Here is a 19,653-nt window from a genome sequence, read left to right as displayed (position 1 = left end):
TCACTGATATTACCTGTTAATGTTTTGTTCTCAAATACAATGAAATATATTTTGGGCTGGAGGTACGAAGATACCATTCTGATATACCAGATTTACTTCCCTTCGTTTCAGTCCATTAGGGCCGTTTTCCCTTCGATTCAGTCCATCTGTACTAAGGAAACAAAAAGGGAGGTAATTCTGGTAGATTAGAATGCAGATACTTGTTGAATAGTTTCACAAATCTGTTAATATAGCATCTAGCGTACCTTTTAAGGTTTTATGTTGTAAACATATCTACATAATGTTTGTTATGTATATTTATCATGATTTAACACATCCAATTTGTTTGTATGAATTCTCGGTTTAGTGTCCTGCATTGATTAGAACTGTATAATAAGAATCTGTTGTCGATCGCCAGAAAAACTGAGAAGAAATTCCACAATAAAATTGTGCTGAAGCTTCATTTATTTGTGATTTGTTTATTTTCACATTTAAGAATATCTAACTTTTAACTCCATTATTTGACTGCCATTTTAAGGTCTAATTTGTTTTTATTTATCTTTGTCATCTATCAATGTAATAACCAGGGTCATTTAAGAACATACCAGGTTTTGAAAATGGAGAATATTTTTACTGATCTTAAGAAATAGTCATGGACTTTTGGTCAATTCGAGGTTACCTGACCTCAGAGTCATGTGACTGACCTTGGAATCATGTGACTGACCTAGGAATCATAAGACTGACCTAGGAATCATGTGACTGACCTCAGAATCATGTCACTGACCTCAGAATCATGTCACTGACCTCAGAATCATGTCACTGACCTCAGAATCATGTCACTGACCTCAGAATCATGTCACTGACCTCAGAATAATGTCACTGACCTCAGAATCATGTCACTAACCTCAGAATCATGTCACTGACCTCAGAATCGTGTCACTGACCTCAGAATCGTGTCACTGACCTCAGAATCATGTCACTGACCTCAGAATCATGTCACTGACCTAGGAATCAATCATGTTACTGATATATAGAATATAACTTTAGATCACTTGATTTTTGTTCTTCTTAGAAATCTTCTCCGAGGATTTTCCAGCTTTAAGCTGGAAGAGGGTTAGAGCTTCCATAGTAGAAGAGCTACAAATCGAGCAATCTGAAGTGATATTCTAGATGTAGAAGATTGAGTTAGGCTCTGGAGAAAAAACACCTAGCATCTTTGTGGGGGCATCTTCAGACACAGTGAGTGAATCAAGATCATCTGTGGGTTTTAGACGACATTAAGTAGAGCTTTGAAGAAAAATACAAAAAAAAAATGATCTGAAACAATCCAATTATACTTTTTTATTATTAGATATTAGACACCACAACAAAATAAATTCAAAATAACACAGTTTCCTATAGTGTCTCTCAAAAACTTGCTCTTTTTCACATCGTTCATCTTATAAACACAAATGATGTATAAATTTTCTATACATTTATAAAAAAACATCAAAAGACTTACACACTATGGATCACTCAAATAAATCTTTGGCCATTTTTAGCACATCCTCGTTCTTTATCTCTCTTATCTCCCTTTTGGAATCTGTCCTTTGTGTCTGTCTCTCAACAGTGAGCTCACCGAACACCTCCTCAGCACTGTAAAATGGTTTCCTTGATTCCTGGTGAAAAGGATAAAAAAAAATAATGTCCCATTTGTATCATTTCTCAATTTTTTGTTACACAATTATGATTGCCTTATATAATAAAACACTGAATGGAAAATCCTATCAACAAACATGATGTAAATGTTAATTCGCCGAAATAAATTTTCGCAAATTTATTTGGATCGCAAAATTTGCAAAAGTAAATCATACGTGAAAGAAAGTTAATATAATGGTTTACAGTATATACACATTATAAAGTGAAGGTTTAAAACAATAAAATATCTTATTTCTATTATGATCAATAAACTAAAGTTGCTTTTGAAAGTTCTTACATATTGTTGTTTAGAATGTAGTTGACTTTTCTGTTCTCTTTCCTTCCATGTTGTTAATTGAAGTCCTTCCTCTCTTAATGCTTCAACTGCAGCAGCAAAGAGGTCAGGATTATTACGGTCAGTTTCCCTTAACTCAAAATATTTGTCAACGAACCTGCAAAAAAGAAGAAAAGATTAATATTTACAACAAATATTCATCACAAAACCGTTGTGCATGTTTCAGGGAAGTTATAAAAGAAAGGGAAAAATAATGTAAAGATCAACACCTTTTTGTAGTCACTACCATGACAAACATTATAATAGATTTAAAAATTTGCTATAATTCAAGTTAATGGATCACTGGTCTGACTTGAAAGTTATTAAGTTGGTTAAAATGTTCAAATGTTCAAAGTTTTTCTGGACCTTGTAAATAATTTCTCCTCGTGTTGAGATATTGGACCTTGGACCATCATCACACTATCCTCTATTAATCCTGTCTAAAAGCCAACCTATCAACCTACCTTTGTGACGTTGTTGGCTTCTGCTCATTTTTCAAATCTACCAGGTCAGTATCATAAATTTCCTTATAGTAACGCCTACAACATGGAAACATCTTTCAGTAGAAATTAATTCATAAATTTTGCTTTTATGTAGCAAATCATAAGTTTTATGACATAATTACATTATAGCTAGCAATTGTCAATTAATCTATATAGACTAATTTGACTATGATATCAGGGTAAACCTGAACATATATTTTTTTATACGAGACTATAAAGTCATGATGTGGTGTAAATGTTTATTCTATAGACATTCATAGTAAATTGTATGTAACTAAATACTAACGCTCTAATTAAGTCTTCTGGATAAAGAATGGTGCGGATCTTTTTCGTAGGTACAGGTCTGTCATACAAAGGTTCAACTGCTGGCGGGAAAGCTGCATACACATCATACCACAAAGGTTTTTCTGACTCTGGTAATCCTCCAGCTCGAATCAATCTCTGACATCTGTCAACAATCAATGATCAATTAATTTTTTTAGCAAAAACACACTTCATGCAAATCACATAGACAGAAGTGAACCACATATACTGTTAGTCAAAGTCATGGGAGTGTCTTGGACCACATAACAAAGACCGGTCCTTGTCTCATTTGCATTGCATTCTGACAGGGGTGTCAAATTATGCAACTAGGATATCTTCGAGACACTATGATGTAAATAATCCTATGTGGTCGAATTTGTACAATACTGATTGAAAGATAACAAGTTTTACAGGTTAGGGACACTCCTGTATATGCAGGATAGTCCTGCATTTGAGTTATAGTCCTGTATTTGAGGGATAATTTTGTTAAACAAATGCAGGATTCTGTGAAATGTAATTGGATAAACTTGTTTTAAAAATTTTATAAAAAAAAAAGGGTGTCATAATTTTCAGATAGCCACATAACTGATTGAAGACTTCAACAGAACTACCCATCACCAGTGGCGTACCACAAGGGAGTGTGCTGGGACCAATCCTTTTCCTAATTTACGTTAAAGATATGCCAGATATGCTGGACTGCACAATAAAGCTATTTGCAGATGACACTAAACTATCAGCAAAAATCACATCAGATGAAGACCGTTCTAAGCTGCAAGAAAATATCAACAAAATGTGTGACTGGACGTCGACATGGTTAATGAGCCTAAACACAGACAAATGTAAATTCTTGGAAATTGGAAACAATCTGGGAAACCACAATTACACCCTTACAACACAAGGCAACACTACTACTATCTCTCGAGTAACCATGGAAAAGGATCTTGGAGTCACTATTGACAACCAACTCAAATTCACAGCACATGTACAATATAATGTAATGCAGCAGCCTTAAAAGCGAATAGGATGTTGGGAATAGTGTTCCGCACCTTCACCTATATGAGTCAGACCATGTTTATTACTCTATACAAAACTTTAATTCGTCCCCATTTGGAATACGCAACTACAATCTGGTCACCAATGTTGACACGTGATAAAATTGCACTGGAAAACGTACAACGTAGAGCAACTAAAAGGATATCATCAATTCAAAACTTATCGTATTCAGAGCGTATCAAGAAACTCGGGCTACCAAGTTTAGAATATAGAAGAAACAGGGCAGATGTGATTCAAGTCTACAAGATTTTAAACAAAATAGACATTCTGGATCAAACAACTATGTCCAGAGAACTAACGGGTACAGCAACTAGAGGACACTCGAAAAAACTCTTCAAAAAACGATTTAGGCTAAACTCAACCGGAAATTTCTTCAGTAATCGAGTAATTAAGACATGAAACTCGCTCTCAGAGAAGTGGTTACATCACCAACGCTTAATTGCTTCAAATCCAGACTGAGCAAATTGTGGGTCAACCACCCAACCAAATTTCGACCATCATTCTACTAGTGAGTTAGTCAACTGAACTGTGTAGTGGTAGTATGAACTGTTAAACAACCACTAACATTTTAAATGGAGAGGTTATTTTTAACACCCAATAGGGTCACCATGATGTACCGTATATGTACAAAATCAACATTACAGGAATTAACGAACGATTACCAAGTGTCAAATATAGACACCTTTTAACTCAACCGGAAGTTTTAAACAAATAGTACGCGCATGTATAGTACTATACCAGTTGAAGGAAGCATCAACGTACATCAAACAAGCCCAGAAGCTTACCAAAGATGTCGTTTCAGCGATTCGTGTTTTTGTGTATGAACTATTGGATTCTATTATCTCACTTTGTAATAAAGTGACAATTAAGGTGCTCTTCATAGACTACAGTGTATAGCCTTCAGGGAAATTTAGTGCAAATGTCATGGTTTGCACTGTTTTTCCAGTCTTGTTGATAGCTTCAAGCTAATATGACTGACCTTAATAAATTTCCATTGTTCACTTTCTGGTTTGCGCATACGTTGATTGACTTTTACCTGTGTTCTATTTTAGCCCCATAGTAAGATATAGAGATGATTTTGTTTGTGACTTTTACAAACATTTAGATTATGAAATTTGATTCCATTTGAGTAATAATGTATAACAATGTTTAAAACAACTTCATCAATTTTCATTTCACAGAATCTTGCATTTGCGTAGCACAATTATCCCTCAAATACAGGACTGTTACTCAAATGCAGGACTATCCTGCATATACATGCACAAAAAATATTGTTTGACATGTTTTGTAAATGGTTTATGACGACTGGCTAAATAGCTAAATTTCAGTAATTTTAATCGTTACTTACCTTTGGAAAATTGACCTTATTTTCTCTGTCTTGCTAGCTGCCATGTCGATTTATTAAGTCAAACAATATCTGAATACTTTCTGAAAGTCACTTCGTAATCGGCATGTTTTCAATGTCGTCCATCTTTAATAACTTATATCTCAAAAACGTTTGTAAGAAATGGAAACTTTCCCAAGCACTTCAACTACCTCGATTTGGACCCAATGATCTCGCATGAATGAATTACGAGACTTTAGAACGAGAACAACAATTACATCCGGTCGATCCTGGCAGGTGGGTGAGAAAAAAATAACTAATGAAGTATTCATATATAGGCTTCATTCAGTCATTTTTCATACCATTTATGATTTGAAGGTTTTGGTCAACGTTATGATCTTTCATTTAACTTTTTATTTGGCATCCATGATATGTGCTGAGCAGTTTTAAGTTTGGAAGATAGAGATGCACTGATCCATCCCTCATTTACAAAATCCCAAGTAAGGGTGCAAATTACATATCTGTCAACTGAGTCATTCTGTCAGTAGTGTTTAATGAGTGCGAACTTCTGGCGCTCATTAACAGGGAACATTAACTGCTGGCAAAAGACGTCATCAAAATGATCCCATTCGTTTCACTGAATACAAACAAACATTGTTTATTTACATTATTTATACCATGATGTTTGTTTGTTTGGAGTTTATTCCTTATTTTCATAAACTTAAAGTGAAATAGATAAATTTGTAAAGAAAAAAATAATGAGCAGAGAAAAAGAGATTGAAGTTGATCAGAGCCAGTTGCTATTATATATAAAGACTTTAAATTTGGATGCAAGTGCATGTGCATGCCTGATCTGTTTTAGAACGAATAATCTTACCCTGCCTCCACTCCGTTCCCGGCAGGGTATGAATTCCACCCCGTTGTGGAAAGTAATTCAAGCCCTGATGTGATCCACATCATGCACTTTGAGGCTGATATATTGCTTTGACATCTATGATCAATATTCAATTCACAAACCTGTCGATTATAATGTTTTCTGAACTATTAGTGGTGACACAAGACACATATAATTCTGTTAAAAAACACTGCCATGTTTGATTTACTGGTAATCATTACAAAATGAAACGTTCATCAGGTAAAAATTTTTGAAGTTAAGAAAAGTAAAAAAACTAAGAATAAACACTGAAACTGAAGGTCTGTAAGTATTATTTGGAATTTACCAAAAAGATTTTTTTAAACAAAAGAAGCGTCGGAGATGTGAGCCATTGAAATGTGCTTACAAATATAATTAAGACATGCAGGTGGGTAAATAATCAGTTTATGTTAAAAATGTTTGATATTAATTGTTGAATTAAATTACAATGTTTTGCAACACCACGATCAATGGGACGGAATCCTAGCTCTGATGACGATAATCTGTCAGAAATCTTCCGTCTGTCGGTCAGAGCTATGTCATCGTAGCTAGATCTGTTTATATCTGTTTCGGAGGGTTTTATCAATGTAAAATCATTGTGAATTGGCTTGTTTTTATGCAAAATTACCATAATTTCAGAAGTGGGATTGAATCTTCAAAAGTTATGCTCTCATATTTGGCACCTAATAACGGACAGAAAACTTAACCAGAATGTCATGAAACATTCATAACGTCAATATTCCAAACTTTGTAACTACCAAGAAAAAATGGCAATAACGCAGACTTGAGTTAAGTTGAGGTGTACAAGAAATGTCTACATTTTGGTATAAAAATACAACAGTGATGTTAATCAAATATTTTGGATTTTTGCAATTTGGGATAATTCTATTTGGACACGAAGGTTTGTGTTAATATTGAAATTTGGAATTCCTAGCCACCAGGCCAATTTCGGTACCATATGAATCCTGCTTAAGACATTGGAGGTTGACAGACATCGCAAAATGTAAGGGGTCCAACGGACATGTCCGGAAAAAATTGAAGCGGATCGCCTATTTTAAATCTGGGCCGGACTGACTGTCTGGCAATTATTGTGTACTGGAAGTCGGTAGAAATGGCAACTCTGAAGTATAACTCAGGTGCCAAACCTGGCAAAAGGAATGTAGAATTTAAACTGCACAAGATGATTATGAAAGCAGCTGCCTGGACACTAATAGCAGGAAGTTATGTTTACTTCAAAAATTCACATAAATGTTCGGTCCGGCGAAATCTTGTTTGGTCTGGCTTACTCATAGTACTTGCCGGTCCGAATGTCCAGCCATTTTTTCAACTTTCGCGATGTCTGGTTTTGATACAACATATAATGTTTCAAGAATGACCCCCTCTCTATAAAGACCAACTTCTTAATAATAAATAAGACCACTATTCTAGGGTCCCAAATGACCAATTATGTCAGAATTATTTTCAAGGTCATCCAAACATGACCCCTCATGGGATGTTGTCAGATCCTCTATTGAACGGAGTGGTTATAAGGATCTGTATTTCAATCAGATTGATTAGGTTATGATATGATGATTTTGTTATCACATCCTTTATGAGACTTTAATAAATGACCTGATACTTGAATTAATATTTTTTTTGATATCGTTTATTTTTAAAAGGTTCACAGAGATTGTTCATTGAGAACAATAGGATATAATTATGGTATGACAAATTTGATAAACAGTATATATAGCAGCCTTTATCAGCTCTTGATCATGATATCAGCTAGTGTATTTTTTGCTTGAAATCATGACCAGTATATAGAGCTGCATTTTATAAAATTTTATATAAAAAATAGATGAGTTCATAACAATAATTTTAAAATGTTGGTGAGTACAAAGAAATGATGGTAAAGGGTAATCCAAATTTTTGTTAGTTCTACAGGGAAATCTTGAGTCCAGGACTCGTCTAGGCGAGTCCAGTAAATAACTGATTATATTAAAGTAATTATACATAAAGTCATTATACATAAAATGTTTACAAAATTTTTTTTTTGTTCGTAAAAAGTAAATTTGAAAACTTTTAACTAAATAGAATTTGTAGTAGATTTAATTGATATTTTTTATGTCAGTAAATAAATATATATACATAATTACAGGGAATATAGATAACACTTACTTAACTGTAATGAATTTACTTGTAATGTTTTGATTTTAGACTTTTATCCAAAGCCATTTGAATGTACTGCACTTGACTGATTTGTGACGAGTTGTTTTAATGAAGCTAGGTCATGATCATATGTCTGTGGTTTCGAGCTTTGAGGAAGGCTTCTCTCACAATTGGCTCTTAATCTTTTATTTATCAAAACATGTATATCAGAACACTTTAATTTGTGTGGAAAAGTTTTTTTAAATGACTTCTGTAAAGGTTTACAATATCTTGTAAGGCTTCAAGTTCAGATATGGCACATGCACCTATCACTTGAGTTCATTGTTCCATTTTTATACAACAGTATGTAGGTAATTACTAATGTTGGTAACATTATATATATATTATATGATAAATTCAAAGAAAAATCCTTATGGACGAAATCTATAAGAAATAAAAACAATAACGACTGACTAGTGAGCGCTTTCGCCCCATTCAAGGGAGCTCTTCAGACTGTTTATTAATTGTAGATGAAGTCAATAAACAGTCTGAAAAGCTCCCTTGAATGGGGCGAAAGCGCTCACTAGTCAGTCGTTATTGTTTTTATTTTCTTATATATATATATGTTAAGTATTTAAAGATGTTGCTTCTTTTCCATATCATGGCTTACACATGTGACGTTAATAAGGAATTAGTGTGTAGTTAATCCTATTAATGAAAATCAAAACATTATTTATTTTCAAAACTTTTCTATTTCTCTGCAGAATGAAAATGACACTACAACTGTGAACAAGAACTCATCATGGACTCAACTTTTGATAACGACTGAATGATAGGTTCAACAACAACTGTGATTTGAAACTGAAAGACACGAAATTAACCACAGGACTCTTAATTCAGAATTTTTAGTCATGGCAACAGCAGACACAACTCAACCACAGAAGCACAGTAGCAGGCGTAGAAGTCGGAACCAACAGTCATCCCGGATGGAGAATGACTTTGTTCCCAATAACAGTACAAGTTCCGAGATTCCTGGTGAACCATCCTCACATGGGCACCACCATCATCACCACCACCATCACAAACTCCCTCGTCAGTCGTCACGCCCGACCAAACAACTAGACTTCTACCAGGCCATGTCAGATTTTAAGACTATGTTTCCTATGATGGAAAATGATGTGATTGAAGCTGTACTGAGGGCAAACGATGGGGCCGTGGATGCAACGATTGACCAGCTTTTAACAATGAGTATCGACAATGACGGCAGTGAGTCGCCTGTTACTGTACCATCAGATCTAATCTCCCCTGTAAGTATAATATCCTGTTGTGTACATTTATTTCCTTGTTCTATCAAGGCACAAGCTGTGTACATATAGGAAATTGATAATCATTTGTCATATACCTTATAATTGATAATAAGTTATAAAAGAAAGATGACAGTATTGTTATGTTATGTGAATAGAAATTAATACATGTAAATGATATGTAAAATTGTCATTATTGTTGTACAAGCTGTCTTTAAAAACCAGTTAAAATAAAAAAAAATGAATAGATATAATTAATTAGATCTGTCTGCATGGATCTTTAAAGGGGCCCATAAAATTTCTGGAAATGGTTTGTTTTAACTTTATAGATATGGCAATACAAATGAAAGAAATAACTGTAAATTAATTCAATGGTCTTTATAGCCAAATACAGAATTCATCATATTTCTTTCTTCTTAAGTGAAATTGTGCTGAAATTGGCCATTTGAAATCCGAAGAAAAACCGGATAGAAGACTTATGTGTTTTGTCAGAATTACATGTTTTAATAAGTTGATTTTGTTTGACAGTTGTCTGATGATTGTCCGGAGTACAACGAAGAGAGGACAGAAGATTCGCCTCCATCCTATACAGAAGCGGTCCATTCACAAGCAAGTACCAGTATCTGGACCACGCCGATATCTAGTCAGGCCAAAGACCAGTCCACTTCATCTACAATTAAAAACAAATCACCGTCAGGGTCGCTCAAAAAGGAGCAGCCGAACGGGAACAAGCGATCACCATCTTCATCTGTGGGACCAAGGTTCAGAGGTCTTGACCTTTTGGATGCGGACGTTGATGAACTTTCTCTTTCTAATACAGAATTAAAGCGCCCATTACCGAATTCAGATATAACTCAAAGCCGAACTCCAAAGAGATATTATCGTAACTGGAATCCGCCAATGCTGGGGACTTTACCAGAGGACTTTCTAAGACTCTCTGTGGCTCCCCAGGTGCCATCCTCGCTTTCTCTCGCCTCACCGCCTATGCTTTTGAGTCATGGGCATCAGACACTTGATGATATGGCATCTTCACACGACGTCACACCTAAATCTCAAAGTGTACGACAAAAACATTCAAAGTCAAGTCGTAGTCACAGTGAGCGTAAGAGGATGTCTCGAAGTCTTAGCGAGAAGACGAGTGAAAAGTCATGGTTAGCGTCATCACAAAACAAGGATACGTCGCCTTTAATGCATCAGAGTTCTTTTAGCGCTAGTAGAGGTAGTACTCCAGGATCAAAGTCATTGGTAGGTCAAATTTACTGGTAGTATATATATAATGTAGAGACATAGATATGTTTTAAATTTGTCATGCTTAATGGTACATGTATTTGGAAGCGTAATACTGTTAAAGCAGTCAAATTAGTTGCAAAATATTCTTTAATTTCATGAAAGGTAAAATGTCTGACCTATTGCAAATTAACGTTAATAACCTTAAGCTTATATATACTGGGGGTAGACCACTTCAATTTTTGCGAGATACTCATTTTTGTATGTTATTTCACAAGAGAGCTCGAACATTCATTTAAATATTTCCGAAATGATTATATGAAACTTATATAATATATGTAAATTCATGATTATCAGAACCCTTTTTCGGGAATTGATGTATTTGTGAATATGTTGAAAGTGACAAAGACACAAAATATTGTATATGCAAAAGTGAAAGACTAAAAATATTGTCATTTTGAACCGAAGGGCATTCAGTTTCACTTTTCATGATCGGTACCAGTATATCAAAATTTTTCTTAATGATCCAGAAATGTAACCAAATATTTGAATAGTAGGTAATAAATCATTAAGAATTAGTTTTACCGCCGACAAAACATAAATGATATTTATTAGTTGAACAATAATTGGTGTTTGATCATGTATATATATGTCTAATTAACACAAAAATCATATAAAATGCTTTATTTCGCCTTTGATGCATGCGCAATCAGTACTTCCTTCCATATAGGATATAGTGACACGGAATTTTTTCGGGATGCAATTAATTATTTTTCATATCTTTAACTTGAAGTAAAATTAGAAGCTCAAACTTTTCAATGGTGGTAATGGTGTAAAGTAAGTAACTTTTGTAACTGAAGAAAAATATTTAATCGTCTGTTCCTGTTTTTAATAGTGAAAAAATATTTGAATAGTAGGTAATAAATCATTAAGAATTAGTTTTATAAGACTGTATTATATGGCTATGGCATGCTTTTAAAGGTTTAGTATACATGCGTTTTCAATTTGAATAAATTACCAGATGATTTCATCGCTGGAGTTCAGTCAGGACATGCTAGATGAAAAGATGAAAGAGAACGAGAGGCGACGAAAGAGAGCAGTGATGAATGCCGACCCTGAAATGTCTCAGTATCTGGAGGATGAGAGGCTGGCTATTATGTTACAGAACAGCGAGTTCCTAGACGAGTTGAGGAGTAACGAGGATTTCATGAAAACTCTCGAGAGAGGTAAGATCCTAAATAATGTTTCACAACTTTGCAGGACATAAAAAATTGGTCCTTGAAAAAGAAAAATGTGTCTACACAATGGTTTATTATGATTTCAACTCGAAAACCGGGAGATTTTTCATATTCCGGACATCACTATATCCTTTGGACGGCCCTAACGGTGAAAAATTTTTTTATAAAAAAAAGAAGCTAAATCCTGGAATTCTAATTCCTATGAATAATTTCTATTTGAAGTTGAAATTTTAACCTCTGATAACTAGTTATGTTTATAGTTATGTTAAAGTGTTTATCTAAAAAAAAATCCACTAGAGCGGTAGGTTCATAATTACGTTACATTTCTTGAAATACTTTTCTGTCTCTCATGTCAAAATTATTAGTTATCGTTTATCTAAAAAAATATAATGTTATGCTTGCAAACACACGACATCACAGTCATTATCTATCCACAAGGGCAGAAAACTCTTTAGCATTAAAAGATGGAATACATTGATGACTTTGTGCTTTACAGACCGTATGAATTTATCTGCCTTTGAGCCTATACCGGAACCTCCTGAGCAACTTCCTCCACTAGAGCATGGTAAGGTTCAGATAAATATACCGTTTACATTTCTCTCAGATAACTGACTTGTTCTGTCTCCTCATTGTCAAAAATCTTGTCATGACCTGCTGGTTCTGGGAATATGTGTGACATCAACTTTGTTTTGGCAGACCTTAACATTATATATAAGCCAGATTTGGTCCGTCCTAATAGTAACAAAATGGGATTAAGAATCTAAATTAGTCTTCCCATATATTTGCCACTTGCCCGAAGGCTTATACATATCATAATTATGTAACAGGTTTAATTGTATTTTGATTCGTTTTTGTCATTCCAAGAATAAATGCACACAAAACATCGAACATGTGTATTATATTGAGATAAACATTTTTAAAGTGAACAGTCGGGCAAGGATGGCTAAAGTTGGTAAAAATGGTGTGAATGTATCCAGTATTATTTCTTATGAAATAGAAAAATAAAATCTCTCGTCAAAATCTGTCTGCGTGCGAAGAAATTAATTTAAAGTATGGGAATTTTAAAACGTCCTCCCGGCTCACAATGTCCGTGGTTACATTTCCACGCAGCCTCGCTTTAAATGCTTTCAACTTTCCTTTACTTTAATGGTCAGAACTGGGAAACGTAAGCAGAACTTGGCCGTCGTATTAATATGTGAGAACTTTTGGAAGCCAATGTACGCATTTAGACTTGTTTTCTTTGCCCGACTATTCACTTTAAGATTTGATTATGTAACATAAATGATTAGAATTGATGAAGTAGAATAAGCTTTTTTAGCTGTAAAAGTCAAGATGAGGTAATTGAACTGAGTCTGTGTGACCTATCATTATATCTATCACAGAAGGGTATGGTGAGGACAGTACTGATCGTATGGAGGCCTTCCCCTTCAGTCAGCCAATACCTAAAGAGAAAGATGATGATGCTGAACTCCGACGTCAACTTAATAACATGGGTGGAGGTAGGCAATGAACTAAAGTGTTTCATTTGCATTAACTCTTGAAACATTATAGACTATAGTCAAAGAGTTATATCCTCCCTTTGCCCTGTTTTCGACTATAGACAACACTCCTTATTGACGCTTTTTCTTTGCAATAAAATTTCGTCTTGTGTTCAAATTTTCATTGCAGTAGCATGGGAAAGCATTTTGGGGGTGAAATTTATATTAATTTCAACCATGGTAACCTTTTTTCTCACCAGGGAAATATAATGAATCAAGCAAACATTATTCTTATAAACAAAATGATATTTGGTTGCATTTTCAATTCAGATTGCATAATAATTATAAAATTTAAGTAAAAATGGTGTGGATTTCAAAATTTCTAAGTAAGTCCAAAGGATTGTGTATAATAGGAATAACTGCACATGTTCATATTCTTGAAAATTTTGGGGATGAGACTAACTAATTTCTGTGATGAAATCTGGAATGAATACAAAGTAGGGAAAGGTTCAAAAAGTTAAGCTACTTTGATTTAAATTCAACTGATAACCATTTCTTTCACAATTCGTATGTACAATGTATTACACGTTTTATAATCTTTACTTTCTCTATTTGCAGCATCAAGAAAACAGTTTGTTGCTTTAGCGAAAAAGTTTTTCTCTCGAAAGAAGAAAAAGATGACCCTGAAACAAATGTATCCTTTTGAAAGAATGAAATTCTTAAGAATTGTATGCTTTTAGCCAATGTTGTATTCCTGGTAGATTGATCAATCTTCATACTAGTAATGATGTTGGTTAAAACTCTTTAGCACATATTGTCATACTGAAAAAAATGCCATCCTCGATTCTTCAATATATCCACCCCTGGACTATCTCATAGTAAAACTGAAGACAACAGAAGACAACGATAATTTGGTTCCAGTTTTAGTCCAGGGGTGGATATAATGTCAGTGATAGTAACCCTTTGAACATTGAGGATGCAAAAATGCCCACGATTTACTAATGATATTGATGTTGACAATGATAATCGAAATGTTTGCCCCACTGATTATTAGACTTTGACTCTGACAAAGACAGAAAGAGAAGCTGGCTCCCTCAATGGTGAACCTCCTGGACAGTGACGAAGAGGACTACAATGCACACGACCATATGGACCACCCATACAACCAGAGGACAGAAATTGAACCTTTGGTGAGTGAAGCTACTGTACAGTTTAATAAGCCTGTAAGGCTTCATATTACAGAATTGGCATATTAACTTTGATATGTGCTGAGTGTAGGTTGGTTGATTTTCTCTGGGTACTTGGGCTTTCCTCCGCCTTCTAAAACTGCCACATTCTTAAATGACACTTGATGTCAGTAACAATTTAAACAAAATTAACCTATACATCCAAACTCAGGGTGGCCAACTGATGAAGATGTTCCGACATTTTGCCACAAGCCCTCCACATCTGTGTCTCAAGCTAAAACTCTGTGGGCAGCTGCCAGATACTGACCACTGGTCAATAGTTTTTCTTCTATCATCTAAATCTGGCATGTCCTTAAATAACCCTGAACATTATAATAGGATGTTTTACCAATCAAATAAAACCAAATATAAGAATTGAAATGAATGTTTTGTATATTTTAGCCTAGCAGTATTACAGCAGTGCCAAGCTACAAAACAGTGCAGCGTCCACCCTATCACCCGGAGACCATTACATCTTACCATGACAACCAGGCCACCGACATGGTATAGTTGTCATAGCAACAAGCAGTCATCTGAGACAGATACTCATATAAGTAAATACAGTGCATTTAAAAAAAAAAAAAACATTTTATGTAACCAAAGAGGATAACAGACAAGTTGTGATACCCCTCCTAGCCGTTTGTTTTACCCAGTTCTGAGCTGGTTCAAAGTGTAGAGTGCGAAGAGAGAACAAATTTTAAATTTTACCACTTTTTATTAATTTTGATTTTATTTTTCATTTAAGGTTGCAAGGGTACAAAAGCTTGTTTTTGGGGGAAGTTTTGGATTTTGACATTATCACAGTAAACATCTGAAGTCCTTACAGAGATATTATGTTAAAACTAAAAATGTTATACATGAACATGTTGCTTTACTCATTTTATCTTGTGTTAACATTTTGATAAATTGCTAGAATGACAATTCCTCAAAGTTTTTTTATATGGGTAATTCATTTAAAGACATAAATCAGTTGTGCAATTGAAAAGAAATAGTAATTTTTTTGGACATATTTGGCAATGGTATTTATGGCTGCAAGCCAACTTGATATACTCGTGTTTCCTTTAAAACTTTTATTGACTCCTTATAATGCAAACAAGATTTTAATTGTGATAGCAATGATGATAAAGTGTTCAGAGAAGTAGGGTGTGTTCATTGAGGATACTGTGATATCCCATGGATCAGGATCGATCAATCAACTTCCTCCACTGATGGAAGATGTAGCAGGAAATGGCCACGGGCTTTCATTGGTACATGATGTAAGAATTAACTCATTCATCCCTGAAAACACATTTAGACTCTTCTAAATCAAAGACTAGACCAGTCCATTATGAAAATGCAGGGGATGAATGAGTTTAGTGACTTGACACGTTTGTGGTTGAATATTGCCGTGATATGACATAGTGTAAGGGTTGGTAAATGATACACATCTTCCATGGGTGTACATCAACATATAACATTGTATATAATGTAGTAAAATTGTACAAAGTACATTGTACATAGAATACATACAATGCAATTATAGACAATAGATATTGATCATATATATATATTATGCTGTTCGTTAAACAGCTTTAAGCTCACTTGAGAATCAATCATGACATATAGTGCCAGTTATTTTCTAATTTTTTTTCCCATTTAGAATTTTTTTTATTTCTATTTTTCATATGACAGTAAATATTGATGCATTTAATGTTTGAGAGACTTGAGAGAGTGTAAGTGCCCAGTATTGTATAGACTACTCAAAGTTTCATACAAAATGTTTGAAAGAAGTTAAACTTTTCTTATTTATTACATGATTTTTTACCTGGTAATATGATTGTTTTAAAAATGGCAAATTAAAGGACTTGTTTAACATACCTACTATATACATTTTGAATTTTTTTTTTATTTCACAATAATCCAACTTCATGTACATTGGGTTAAAAGTTCATGTTGCACTCACATTTTGTAAAACAGACTGAGTTTTCTTCCCAAAGATAGTATGAATATATATTTGGTGATACTTTATTACAATCATGGCTCATTTGGCCAGAGAAAAATCCTCTACCCATACCAGTGTAATTTGCTTAAACCTGTTCAATAAACATCCAATTGCAGAATAAAGCCCGGGAGATAATTTTTAGATTAAACAAGGGAGATAACTTGTTTTATTCCCACTCTGGTTTGGTTTCTATAAATACTTTGTGTATGAGTATTTAAGAAAATAATAACAGCACATTTACAGGTGATGGTTTTTTCAGTAAGTTTGATAATAAATCAATCTTATTGTATGGTCTTGTGCGTGTATACCATGTTTTTGTTTTTGTTTTTTTTTTGAGAATCAAAATCTGTTGTGGATCAATGAGATGTTAATTTCTCAATGGAACTGATCAGTTTTTGGTACCAATGATTTTAATAATCCAATATTTTTATGCATAAAATCTTATTTTTTCCTAATTGAAGATTTTTTTTTATAAATTATTTAAAAACTGTACTAGACTTGTTTGATGAATTATAACATGTACAATGTAGCTTTATTTTGTTGATAAACAAACATATATAAAGGTTGTAAGTCTTTGTTAGTTTGATTTGAATTTCTTTGATCTATAAATATTATATATTGATAATATAATATGAATAGTTAATGGACATGTTACAATGAACGTGCAAGGCAGATATTCTTCATTTATGCTAGCTTCTTTTCACAGAAGAAATGTCATAGAAAATCTCTCTACCGAATATAGATGCTCTTTTTTTCATCAACTAGCCCTCCATATTGGGGTCCACATGTTGCTACGTAACACAAGCTTTGCTAGTCCCAGACACTAGGAGCACTAGGACACTAGGTGGAGGAAAGCTAGCCTTCCTGGGGAACAAAACTTGCCATAATGCTATTTGTTGATAGCATGAAAAACACAAATAATATTGATTGAATTGCTCACTAGCCTTTAAAAACTATCAACTTGACATTGCTGGATGCTCAGAGCCAAGTTGATTTGCCCTCTTCTACTTCTAGAATATAACTTCCAATCACTCGATTTGTATGTAGCTTTGATGCTTCATGAGGCTCTTACATCTATAAGCTTGGAGATCTTCTAGATCTCTCTTCCCAGAAGAGTGCAAGTTTAGTTGACATCTTGGCAGCAAATAAAACTTATTTAGATATCGTTTTAAAAGTAACAAACAGTCATATGACTCATAATTCTTGCTCATATTTGGATTTTTTGCTCATATGTTTAATTTTAAGGGTAATTTGAAAAGTTGACACAAGAATAACTGAATAATTTGTAGCTTAAGGTTATTTTCATATAAAATTTTTGTTAAAATCTGTAAAAGGGTTATGTTAAGCTAAAAAAGACTATTTCAATACTTTTTGTTGAGTACCAGTATTCTTCAGAATCTTGATCACACAGGTACAGTTGATGCAAGGTTCTCGAGAAAAAAATGTTGTAGAATATATGACTGGATCACTTTGAATAATAACATGAGATGCTGTATAATGTATAACATCATTGTCATATCATGATGTCATAATAATTATATTACAAACTCTCCATATTACAGAGTTGCCTTCCTTGCATGTAGGTATTCATGGAAGCGCTATTATTTTGAGAGCGATACACGCATCGCTTTCATTGAAAAGTATGGCGTTCTTGTCACAATCACATGAAGTCGTAATCTATATCTACCCACAAGGGCAGATAACTCGGCAATATACAAATACAGAATATATCGGGCAATTTTAGGTTGGTGTAGTGGTGATGTTTAAGCTTTTTTAGTAAATCAGTTTTTAAGATTTCTATGTTCATTCATATTATATAGGCTAGATCAATGTGAATTGCACTTCATAAACTACATAAATAATTTCATGGTAGTAGCATAATTATATTAATCAATTGTTTTAACTTCCTCATTCAATTTCATTTCATAAGAAGTGTTAAATTCTCATTTTTCATCAGAATTTATTAATATATATCAAATAAGCATTATGATTAACATGCAAGTGCCCATGCCTTATCATTGTGTGTGAGAATATAGAAAATATATTTAATTAAGATAAACGAGCTTTTGTGAAATATGTAACAAAATTCACATATTGGATGCATTGTGTTGTCACGTTTTATTCACACTAATCTGGGTATATGTATCATTACTCAACGAAATGTTGTCACATTTCAGAAAAGCATAGTATCACAGAAATTTATTTGTCAGAACTCAATAAGAAAATACATTTTTGATATCACAGATGTTAACTGACTGTGCACTATAATATTTAGAAGTCCATTTCAATTTTGTATTTTCATATCTCTCTTCACTCTTTGTAATTTCATGATAAATGACAAAAAAAATTACACTGTATCTGTATACGTAATTGAAACTATTTTTCAACGACATTTTTTTCCCTTTTTTCTATGGCTTGTGAAATACACAAAATTTGAATTCATGCAAAATTAAGTTAATTCAAGATATACTTCAGATGTAAATGTGCAATATATTACAGTGGATTTTACAAGTTAATCACAAATTTCAACATGATCATCTTCAGGTTATAAATAAAAAAAAAAAAGATATTTGCTGCTGCCAAATTTCACACTCAATATTTCAAACTTGCCTAACTTCAATACTGCAGAAACTTAATAAAGCAGTCCAATTACTTTCAAGATGAAAGGGTTTTAACTTTGCACTTATTCATAGCTGTCTCTGGAGCCTGGTATATGTAAAGCATACAGATTCATGCAAGCAATACTAAAACTGGTGCCTTCGATAATCAAAATCTTAAAACTGTAATAATTTCTTTTTTTTGATATGTTTATTAAATGTGTTCTTTTTCCTTAGAGACATATTCACTTCAATACTTACCATAAATGAGACTCCTCCCACAGATAAGACCCTCTCCCCATACACAGACCTATTTTACAATTTTCCTGATTTAGGTATTATCTGCGAAAAAAGACCCTATACAATGTACCTATTTTACGATTTTACTG

The 19,653-nt window shown here is 33.6% G+C and overlaps 2 protein-coding genes across 2 annotated transcripts; one reads left to right on the top strand and one right to left on the bottom strand.

Moving 5' to 3' along the window:
• Positions 1–1,297: 1,297 nt before the first annotated feature.
• On the bottom strand, positions 1,298–5,356 carry LOC138331544 (small ribosomal subunit protein mS23-like). The gene is made up of 5 exons (XM_069279238.1): positions 5,198–5,356; positions 2,780–2,941; positions 2,455–2,529; positions 1,955–2,108; positions 1,298–1,637 (listed from the first exon to the last, which is right to left on the bottom strand). The coding sequence occupies exons 1-5, from the start codon at positions 5,239–5,241 to the stop codon at positions 1,491–1,493; spliced, it is 582 nt and encodes a 193-aa protein (XP_069135339.1). The 5' UTR covers positions 5,242–5,356; the 3' UTR covers positions 1,298–1,490.
• Positions 5,357–5,427: 71 nt separating this feature from the next.
• On the top strand, positions 5,428–19,653 carry LOC138331543 (CUE domain-containing protein 1-like). The gene is made up of 9 exons (XM_069279237.1): positions 5,428–5,470; positions 8,978–9,520; positions 10,046–10,762; positions 11,766–11,970; positions 12,479–12,547; positions 13,365–13,481; positions 14,079–14,154; positions 14,533–14,650; positions 15,089–19,653. The coding sequence occupies exons 2-9, from the start codon at positions 9,125–9,127 to the stop codon at positions 15,194–15,196; spliced, it is 1,806 nt and encodes a 601-aa protein (XP_069135338.1). The 5' UTR covers positions 5,428–5,470; positions 8,978–9,124; the 3' UTR covers positions 15,197–19,653.

Source organism: Argopecten irradians, chromosome 9 (assembly GCF_041381155.1).
Source record: "Argopecten irradians isolate NY chromosome 9, Ai_NY, whole genome shotgun sequence".
Lineage (NCBI taxonomy): Eukaryota > Metazoa > Mollusca > Bivalvia > Pectinida > Pectinidae > Argopecten > Argopecten irradians.
This window is presented reverse-complemented; position numbering and strand designations above follow the sequence as displayed.

Bases quoted from the DNA above. Each gene is read 5' to 3' on its own strand.
- LOC138331544 (XM_069279238.1), bottom strand. From the start codon at position 5,241: ATGGCAGCTAGCAAGACAGAGAAAATAAGGTCAATTTTCCAAAG. The intron at 2,942-5,197 runs GTAAGTAACGAT...GATTGTTGACAG, and splicing joins ATAAGGTCAATTTTCCAAAG to ATGTCAGAGATTGATTCGAG. The intron at 2,530-2,779 runs GTTAGTATTTAG...TCCATGTTGTAG, and splicing joins CCAGAAGACTTAATTAGAGC to GCGTTACTATAAGGAAATTT.
- LOC138331543 (XM_069279237.1), top strand. From the start codon at position 9,125: ATGGCAACAGCAGACACAACTCAACCACAGAAGCACAGTAGCAGGCGT. The intron at 14,155-14,532 runs GTATCCTTTTGA...ACTCTGACAAAG, and splicing joins AAGATGACCCTGAAACAAAT to ACAGAAAGAGAAGCTGGCTC. The intron at 14,651-15,088 runs GTGAGTGAAGCT...TGTATATTTTAG, and splicing joins GGACAGAAATTGAACCTTTG to CCTAGCAGTATTACAGCAGT.